At 44.4% G+C, this 10761-nt stretch overlaps 1 protein-coding gene across 1 annotated transcript; it reads left to right on the top strand.

Annotated features, from left to right (window-relative positions):
* Positions 1–7990: 7990 nt before the first annotated feature.
* Positions 7991–9990, top strand: LOC120656230 (chalcone synthase 8-like). The gene is made up of 2 exons (XM_039934272.1): positions 7991–8430; positions 8576–9990. Exons 1-2 carry the CDS (start codon positions 7995–7997, stop codon positions 9607–9609), a joined length of 1470 nt encoding a protein of 489 aa, XP_039790206.1. The 5' UTR covers positions 7991–7994; the 3' UTR covers positions 9610–9990.
* Positions 9991–10761: the final 771 nt, after the last annotated feature.

Raw genomic sequence — 10761 nt, 5'->3', positions numbered from 1 at the left:
ATGGGATAGTTCCGTTGTTATCAACTAGCTAGAGCAGCTAAAAATGTAATTCAGGGGGACATAGGGCCTGTTTGGCATGGCTCCAGCTCTACCTGGAGCAGCTCCACTCCAAAACTCCAGCTGGAGCTAGCTCTGGGTGGAGTTGGAGCTGGCTGGATAGTGTGTTTGGCATGAAAGGTATCCCCAGCTCCAGAAAAGGGAATTTTAAGAGCGCATTGTCCTTTTTGCCCTTAGTTCGCGGGACCCACATGTCATACTCTTTTAGCTCTAAGTTTATTCGTAGAACGCCCCCTGGAACTTCTATATTCTTTTCAACTATACCCCTCCCCTCTCTCTTCTTTCTCTTACAGGTGGGCCATCCCAAATCCCAAATCCGGCGGCAGCGGCATCTGATGCCGCTCGCACGCAGGCCCTCGCCTGCCGGTGGTGCCACATGAGGTGGCCTCCCACACGCCGTCCCGCACGGTGAGCACCACGGCGAGGAGGGAGGGTGGCGGCGGGGAGGGGCCGGTGGGACCGACGTGGAGGGCACCACCGGTGGGGAGGAAAGGGAGGCCGCCGTTGCGGGCCACCGGCAGCGGGGAGGGAGGGGAGGGCAGGGGTCGGCGTTGAGGGCGGGAAGGGCGGGGCTCGGCGTTGAGGGCGGGATGGGCGGGGGTCGGCGTTGAGGGCGGGAAGGGCGGGGGGCAGCGGGGAGGGTGCCACTGGCGGGGACGGAGGGGAGGCCGCCGTCGGCGACGGCAGAGCGGACCACTGGCAGCAGGTAGGGCGGGGGGCGACGGTGAGGGAGGGACCGGCGGGGAGGGAGGGGAGGGCGGAGGCCAGCGGGGAGGGCGCCACCGGCGGGGACGGAGAGAAGGCCGCCGTCGGCGATGGCGGAGCGAGCCACCGGCGGCTACGGGTGGCACCTGCGGGGACAGAGGGTAGGGCGGCGGCGGTGGCGACCCGGGACCGAGGGGAGGCCACTGTGGGCGACGGCGGAGCGGGCTACCGGCGGCCGCTGGTGGCACCTGCGGGGACGGAGGGGAGGGCGGCGGCGGCGGCCAAGAGGAGGTTCGCGAGAGCGGAGGTGCGACCGTGCGAGGGAGAAAGAAAAAGAACGAACCATTTTTTGTGTAATGGGTGGCAATGGTGGGTAATTTCAACCCAACTCCATGTCTAGGTCCATAATAGAAGTTTCTGGAGCTGCAAAAGAGGTGCTCCAAAACTCCAACAAAAAATGAACTACAGCTCCAGAGTTTTGGAGCTCCATGGAGTTTTGGAGTTGGCCTGTTTGGCAAGAAAATTGTTTGGAGCTGCTGGAGTTCAGCTCTAGAGCCATGCCAAACAGGCCCATAATCAGTCCAAATCACACTACAAGAGATTAAACATGAATATACAAACGAGTATACAATTAAAAGCTAATACTCTAGAGAAGGTATACTGATGTCCTTTGTATTTGTAGAACCAATTATCAATAAACCTACCATGTATATTTGAGCACATGCACTAAAAAAGGGTGGCCTAAAAGGAAAACAAGAACGGGACACTATCTTGGAACTGGCAAAAGCTAGATGTCTTGGTAACTAATTCATACAATGCCGTGTTTTACTTACTTTCACTCTACCCAGATTTTACTCAAGAGAACTTCAAATACTAATAATGCCTACATATTATTCCTATTTAACGAGGCACATGAAACAAATATTTGGGGGGCAATAATATGGTTTCAATTACCTGACCTCGAATTCCCATCCTGGCGGACCTAGTACCGCGCATCATGTAGCCAAGAGATCACCAAAGCAGCTTCTCTGCAACCCACAACCTACTAAACCGCACCAAAGGCACAGAGCTTATTAGTGTTACAGCAATATAGGGGTACTAGGCATGAATCAATTAGTGCAAGCTAGATCGAATGCAAACATACACGAGCACTCCACGACTTCACGGGGGACCTCGCACGAGTTGGCATAAACACAAAAACATTGCGGGCAGATTGGGTCTGGGAGAAAGGAGGGGGACGGAGTGGACCTCACTCCGAATCTGGGAGGCGAGGGGCAGGCGTTGCCAGCCGAGGTGGGCGGCGCCCGCGCTGGACGAGGCCGTCAGGAGCCTCTGCGCCTGGGCTAAGCCGCCTGCCCTCGCTGCCAGCAGAGGAGGGCGAATCTGGGAGGCGAGGGGCAGGCGCTGCCAGCCGAGGAGGGCAGCGCCCGCGCTGGACGACGTCGTCAGGAGCCTCAGCCGAGGGGCAGGTGCAGTAGAGGCCACACCCGGGGCGAGCTGCAGCCGCGCCGCCCGTGAGGTGGCGGCGGCACCCGGCCACGCAGCAGCCGTGCCTCAGCCGGGAAGAGCAGGAACTGCCCTCCCGGGACGGCAGGGGACGGATCCGGCGGGGGCAGCCCGGGATCCGGGCCTACTGCAGTGGATCTGCTGGCGGCGTGAGGAGGAGAGGGAGAGGGGAAGCGCGGCAGCAGGGAGGCGGACTGGCGGAGGGAGAAGGGTGGCAGTGGGTTCGGCTAGGGTTAGGGGTTGAGCCAGCAGATTATATAGCATGTGAATGCATCTAGAGCCATCGGATCGACCGTGGATGGTGAGAAATAATTGGGCCGTTTGAGCTGCAATGGGCTTTGTTTCATTCTTGTATGTTTAATATTTTTCTTTTTCCTTTTTATTTTATTGCATAATTGTGAAGTAACACATAGAAATAATTATCTTATATGGACCAACTAATTATATATATATAATAATACATATAAATGGTGCTGCAGAAGTTTCACTAATTTTCTAACTCATTTACTATTTTTAAAATTTTAAATGAATTTCTGAAAGTTTATTAAAAGTAATTACAATTTGATCTACATGTATCTCAAATAATAATTAAAAATTTCATAAAAAGTACTTTTAAGTGTCTCTGTTCTACTATAGCTCATATCCCGAAAATGAAAGAAAATTTTAAATGTTTGTTAGGAATAATTTAAACATCTACTTGCAACTTTATTATAAAATAATGATACTAATACCAAAAATTTCAAAATTCTGGAAATTTCTATAGAATCATTTTATGGATGCTTAAACTTGAAATAAAAGTTTCACTGGATTTTGCAAAAATTAGGATATATCTTGTTCACAAAATGGATGGATCTCTCACCTTGTTTCATATAAGTCAAGTCAAACTTGAGGATATTAATACCTCATAACGATTTCAAACTCTATGCACCCCAAATCTAGTGAGGAATGAACTAGATATCTTGAAATACTAATAAACAATCACACATTGGACATGACATGAATTATATTCAATGTTTGTAATGAATTGGAAATTGAATTTGAACTTTATGCATTTAAATATTGAATCAAAATTGAATTTGACGTGACATTGCACTTTATGCATTTTTATGGACACTAAACATTATTAGGAGTTCGACAAAATTGTAATCACTATTTTTTGAGTTACACAAAAATTCAGACAAAATAGACAATTCTCAGTAGTTTAGTAAATAAAAGAAAATGGTCAAAACCGCTTCATATATTACATGGGCCGAAATCATCCCACACCTGCACAGCATCAGGCAGCAAGGAGCAATAATCGCACGACTCACTAAGGCCCAGATTGCCTTCCCTTTTTTATTGAAAGCATGTATTCAGCGTCGTTAAATATATATAAAGGCAAGGTTGAGCATAAAAGATGGGGCGGCGCAGTGGTAGCTGCTATGTCTGTTGAGCGGAAAGTGGCTGGTTCGAGTCCTTAGCTCCTCCAGTTTTTCACTTTTTACCATTTTAACTCTACTGTGCATTGTATAAATAAACTGCAATGCCAAATATATTCACAAACAAGCGAATAGTGTAGTGGTGGGTAAAGAACTATTGTAGTGCGGGATCGTGAGTTCGATCCCCTGCACCTGCAGCTCCGAAGCTCTGCCTTTTTTTATAATAACGCTGTTGCGGACCTGCGGTGGGTAAAACAGGCTGCTGACTTTTTTTATATTAACGCGGTTGCGGTGGGTAATATAGGCTGATGACTGGGGTCGTGATCTGGCTTTGCATTGAATCAAGAGAAAGCTTGTATAAATATGGTTAGTACCAATAGATATTTGTGAAATGACAAGTAGGTTAATGGGAATTGCACAATATTTTTGTCTTGGTGGTTGCAAGTTCACGATCCCCTGCACCTGCAGCTCCGAAGCTGCCTTTTTTTATATTAACGCTGTTGCGGTGGGTAAAACAGGCTGCTGACTTTTTTTATATTAACGCGGTTGCGGTGGGTAATATAGGCTGATGACTGGGGTCGTGATCTGGCTTTGCATTGAATCAAGAGAAAGCTTGTATAAATATGGTTAGTACCAATAGATATTTGTAAAATGACAAGTAGGTTAATGGGAATTGCACAATATTTTTGTCTTGGTGGTTGCAAGTTCAATTCTTGCCATCTTCCTATTTTTTATTTTTTAGTATATAAAATTCTGTCCCATAGTTTATAAATATATGCCAAAAAGGGACTATGACAATTTCTGTGACATATATGCTGAAACGTCATTGTGGGTCGGACTGTGACAAAATCAATAAAACGTCACTAAGTTTTGGGCCTAGGGCTCATACCTTCAAATTCATGACGAAAATGTGAAAATTGTCATGGATTGTGTGCAACCGTGACGCTGTTTAAAAATGTCATAAAATTTTCGTCATAGATCACCGCATTTCTTGTAGTGTTAGTTTTTCTATCCTTCTTTGTTTCATGAGCTGATGTTCTTTTATGCTTTTACTTTTTTATAACTCTTCTTTTTCTTTACGCAATACGTATAAGAGCTACGCATCATTGTGTTAATATAGAAGTAAAAGTTTCACCGGTTGATCGCGCCTCACCAGAGTCTGGTAGGTGGGATTGAGAACACAATGATAGCGAGTCAGCCAGGATGGATGAACCAAAGGACCGGGCCGTCGTCGATTCAGTCCTGACAGTCGCCGGGTCTAATTCTGGATTGGTGGAGATAATGACATTGGAACTAAGTAACTGCGGAGAAATGAAAGAAGACTAGGTGAAAACCCCGCACGGCCGGGTCTAATTCTGGATTGGTGGAGATAATGACATTGGTGGAGATAAAAGATTCAGATCCATTGGAGAGCGATATCTAAATTAATAGATTCATTGGAGAGCAAAATCTCAATAATTAATCAATAAAAAAACATGTAACTCGTATGGCCTCATGTGAAACGCACGGCCGTATAGTATCTTCCCAAACATTGAAAGGGTTAGATACGTTACTTTTCTAATGTCACGTAAATATGAGCATGGATCGTATAAGGTATATTTTGCCATGTTACAGTGGTAGAAAAAAATTTATGCAATTTTACATAACAAAATAGAGAAATATATACTTCATCTATTACCTTCGAGGAGGTCAAAAGTCATCATATCTATCTATTTTCGATAAATTAAATTCACGATCTATAGTTATTTCAGAACACTATAGCAATTGTCTAAAGAAAAAGTAGATAAGATATGTATAAGTTTTGAATTTCTAACTTCCATCACTACTAAATTTATCTATGAATTGATAACACAAATGTCCCGTATAACTATAAATCTTACGAGAGCAAATTTATGACACTAATGTCTCATGTGACTCTGAATCTTACGAGAACATATGTTTATAGATAATTTTACTATTACCAATTTAAAGCTCTAAAAGATGTGTTAATTATGAGGCGTTTTAGAAAAATAGATAAATTTCAGAAATTCTAAAAAAATATTTGGCCATCAATTTAGCGGCATCTACAATGCAACAGTATCAATTGTATGGATAACCTAAAATAATAACACCTATAACAATTGAAAACATCTAACCATTAATTAGATTAATATTAATAGTGATTAGATATGATCCTTTCTTAAATAATTACACACGTGTACAATTATAAAAGGATTTATGGGGACTGTACTGCCCCCTATATCTCTTAGTTTCCACTATGGTATAGTTGACCCTACCTATTGACTCAAGGTAAGACCTCTGACTCAAGGTTCATAGGAAGGGGGAACCTAATTAAATTGCATATGCTATAGTAAAAATCATATAAAATAACCTCCCAAGGTTATATCTAAATAAACCATATTTAATTGTTATGATAAAATATCTAAAATAACTATTTAATTTTATATTAAAATTATCCATATTTTGATATACACATAATAATATATGTGTGCCTTGAGACTAACCCGACTCAGGGGTTGTTCTAGGGGGTATTCCGCGGCATACCCTAAAAACCTTTTACGCAATAACCATGTCAAAGAAGTCACCTGGCTCAATCGGAAGAGGCTCTCTCTTCGCATCGTGTAGGCGCAGGTTCGATTCCTGGCTGAGTCCGTTTTGGCTCAGCTAGTGTATTTCTCCTCTCTTTTTCCTATCCCGCTCCATTTGTTGCCAACTTTTTTCGGTTTTTCCATTGCTATTTTTTTCTTTTTAATGTTTAATAGCCTTTGCATGCGTATGTGGCATACCCTACGCTGAAATCCTAGGTCCGCCACTGACTAGTAGAAACTAAATAAAATAAAAATGGGGAAGGAGTGAGGGTACGACTTGCTTGGTAACTCTTTAAATGCTGCACCATTAATCTTGACTATACGAGTCTCCAGTAAAAATTGACCCCTAGCATTGCTCTGTAACTTCTGTAACAAAGAGATGAATTTTGACAAAATGGCAATAGCTATGTATTATTGCTGATAAATAACTTCAGTTATAATTTGAATCCCAAAAAAATTAAGGATCATCTGCAATGAAAAAGGGAAAACTAGATGCATTAACTCCTGCTTATCGCCTCATTAATTCCGAAATTTTTATGGTCGAGTAGTTATGCTACCAGGAGTGTCCATATAATTTTTTATGGCTACTGGACATGTATGACTTCCATAGTGAATAGGTCCATTTAAAACATGATGGCGCACAACTTTTGCTCCCATTTTGTCTCTCCAAGCCGCATGATGCATGCGACGCCACCACATGACGTCGTGCAAGTGACGCACCACATGACGTCGTCCTCCCTCCCGGCATAGCAACTACCACGTGCTTTGCTGATCAATCAATATGAAAGCAGACAATAAATTAATGGGCGAAACACTCGTATGTATCAGCCTTATTAATTATACTTATCGAGTGTTTGATCAAACAACTAAATTATTATATCAAAGCCAAGTAAGTCTAGGTATGCCCAATGCTTGCTATTAATTTGTGATTGAAATGAATATAATGGGCAAACAAGTGGCTGGAAAAAAAACTGTCATAAAATATTTTCATCGGCACATAACCGACCAAACAAGCCTAAAATACACCAAACCGTCGGAAATAAGCCTAAGTTACTTCCCTCAAATGTTGTGCAAAATACCAACAAAAATGATGCTTAATTTTCATCAATTGGATACCAATGAAATTTACTAACTAGTTTTTGGCCAATAAAAGCTGTTGATTTTCGCTGGCGGCCTACTATAAATAAACCTTACCGAGTATGTTGGACTAATTTCCATCAGCCATTGGCTGATGAAATATTTCGAATTAATGTAGTGATTACATCGTCTCCGTTGGAAAAGATGAAAATGTTTGTGGATATACTCCCTCCGTATTGGTAAAAGAAGATGTTTAGAACAACGACACGGTCTTCAAAACATAACTTTGACCTCTTGTTATTTTAAAAATATTTATGGAAAAGTGATATATGTATACTTTTATGAAAGTATTCTTTAAAATAAATCTATTCATATAATTTTCATATTTGCAAACTCAACAATTTAAAAGTTATTGATGATTTATATTCCCAAAGTTTGACCCAAACCTTGTCCAAAACGTCTCTTTTACCAATATGGAGGGAGTATACAGAGAGAAAGAGAGAGAGGGGCTTGTTTAATGGCATGCGGTGAAGAATAAAGTAGGAGTAGGTAGGAGTGTAGGACTATAGCGTGGTGCAACACTATTGAACAGGAGGTGTATGTATATTTTACGCTAATACCATGTGCGTGTACGTGTATATAGATGCAGTGTGGAGTTCACTTGAAGAACGCACGAACCCTACCAAAGCTAGCTAATCGCTCGATCGGTCCTCATCCGCTGCCCATGGCTCCCGCCACCCTCTTCGCCGCCAATAACGCAATCCGCTGCCAGCCATGTCCGCCGCGACTGCTGAGCCAATGCCACAGTAGTCCTCGTCGTCTGCATTTGGCTTCCGCTTCCGGACGAGGCGCTGCAAAGCCGGCGTCAAGCTTGTCCACCACCTGGGAGTGTCCAACTGTTCACAGTCAAGAATCACTGATCCGTCTTCCCGGGCGAGCCGACGGCCTCGCGAATGTACTGGCGATCGGCACTGCAAACCCACCCAACTGCGTGCTGCAGGAGGAGTACCCTGATTGGTTCTTCCGGGTCACCCAAACCGACCACCTCACCCACCTCAAAGCCAAGATGAAGAGAATCTGTACGTAGGATTCGATCTACTACTACTCCTTCAATTCAATTTGATTTAATCTAGCGAGGATTCTTCATCATGTCTTTTCTCGGAACAAGAATTTATTTCTTGATATTTTTTTTGGTTTTCTTCTGCTGCACACACCACACTGCAGGTGGCAGAACCGAAATCAAGAAACGCTACTTCCACTATGACGAGGACCTGATCCGCAGCAACCCAGAGTTCCTGGACAGCACGCTACCATCCCTGACCGCGCGGCAAGCCATCACGGCCACCGCCGTGCCGGAGCTCGCCGCGGCCGCCGGTGCCAAGGCCATCGCCGAGTGGGGAAGGCCGCCGTCGTACATCACCCACCTCATCTTCTGCACCTACTCCTGCACCCACATGCCTGGCGCCGACCTTCGGCTGGCGTCCCTACTGGGTCTCAGCCCCTCCGTGGAGCGCACCATGCTCTACTTCACCGGCTGCAACTCCGGCGCAGCCGCGCTGCGTCTCGCCAAGGACGTCGCCGAGAACAACCGCGGTGCGCGCGTCCTGGTCGCCTGCGCCGAGACCAGCCTCATCTTCTTCCGCGCGCCGGATGAGGCGCGCGCCGACACGCTCGTGTTCCCGGCGTTATTCGGTGACGGCGCGGGCGCCGTGGTCGTCGGCTCCGATCCAGGAACAACAACCATAGCAGGCACAGACGCCGCCGAGCGCCCGCTCTTTGAGCTGGTGTCGTCTGCCCAAGCAACCATACCCGGGAGCGCCCACGTCGCCTCCACGACGCTCGCCGAGTGCGGCATCGTCTACGACCTCCCAAAGGGGCAGCCATCGTTCGTTGCTGACAACATTGAGCATTGCCTTGTCAACGCAATCTGGACGCTGGGGCTGAGATGCGACTGGAACGACCTCTTCTGGGTAGTGCACCCTGGAGGCCGCGCTGTCTTGGATGGCATCCAGGGGTCTCTTAAGCTGGATGAATCCAAGCTCAGCGCAAGCCGCCGGGTCCTCAGTGAGTATGGTAACATGAGTGGCGCGACCATCATCTTTGTGCTGGATGAGATGCGTCGTCGCCAGCGCAAGGGAGACCAGCTGCTGGATGGTGGTGAGATGATGGAGAAGGAAGAATGCGAGTGGGGCGCCATGGTAGGGCTCGGACCAGGGCTTACCGTCGAGACCATGCTGTTGCGCGCCACAGGCAATTAGATCCTATCAGCACCTTACGTACTGCAGTCTGCAGATAATAATGTCCCGCCATGCATGATATGTGCCAAGTCTTGCCATCCGCCCGCGTAGATTTCTATGTATCGATGGCCATGGGATGTGTGATGTGTTTGTGTTCCTGCTCCATGATTCTCCTCGCTAATTTGGAGCGCGCGGCCAGCTTCTTTTTCTAGTTTCGATCTTTTGCTATCCTCTTTGAGTAATTGTACTGTGTCTATTAGCCTTAGAGCAATGTACTTGTATCGTTTGGCTAGATTCACTTAAGTTCGAGTGAAGAGGCCGGATTGTTTTTCCTTTATCTAAAAAATTTTGGAGCTGGCCAGGCCTAGTGCATGCAAATGACTCTCGTATAAGGCTTATGGTCTATTTTGGCTAGTCATGTTCACTGTGTGTGTGGTGGATCTTTTTAAGAGTGTTTGCATCGACAGATATTTGACCTTCTATGACGAATAACGGATGGCAATAGAGCAATTCATCATTAAGTTGCTTAGTTTATGATGTTTTCTAGAGTAAACCATGTCTTAGTGACGAAAACAAATTGTGCGTCACTAAATTCGTCACAAAGTGGTTCGATGACATCTTAGTGACGAATGATATATTTCTTAGTGACCAATGTGATTTGTCATAAACTGGTTCAATAAGTTTATGTCTATATTATTTTGTCATAAGTCGCTAAATGAAGATGACCACCGGCCTGTTAGGTGAATCCCACTAGCAACCTAGTTAGTTAGTTAGTTAGTTGGTCCCACATTACATGATTTTTTTGGATTTTCTCTCTAAATGAAGTAAATAAGGTGTTTAAAATATTTATTATAATCATAGAAACATTTTATTCATAATGGCGTAGTAAGTAAAAAGTCTCTATTATGAAGTACATTGTGAAGTATTACCATTATGAAGTTCATTGTAAAGATAGAGACTTTTATCCCATTATGAAGTACATTGATTCATTATTCATAATGGCATAGTAAGTAATTTATGTGTAAATTTAGTGGTTACTTTAATTCATATTTTAAAATGGCATCATAGGTAATTTATATGCGAATTTAGTGGGTTATTTTAATTTATCTTTCGCAATGGCAAAAGATACTTTGTATGTAAATTTACTATTAGTTTCATTGAACTTTCATAATG

Source organism: Panicum virgatum, chromosome 1N (assembly GCF_016808335.1).
Source record: "Panicum virgatum strain AP13 chromosome 1N, P.virgatum_v5, whole genome shotgun sequence".
Lineage (NCBI taxonomy): Eukaryota > Viridiplantae > Streptophyta > Magnoliopsida > Poales > Poaceae > Panicum > Panicum virgatum.
Note: the sequence above shows the minus strand (reverse complement) of the source record. Positions and strands in the feature narration are given on the sequence as shown.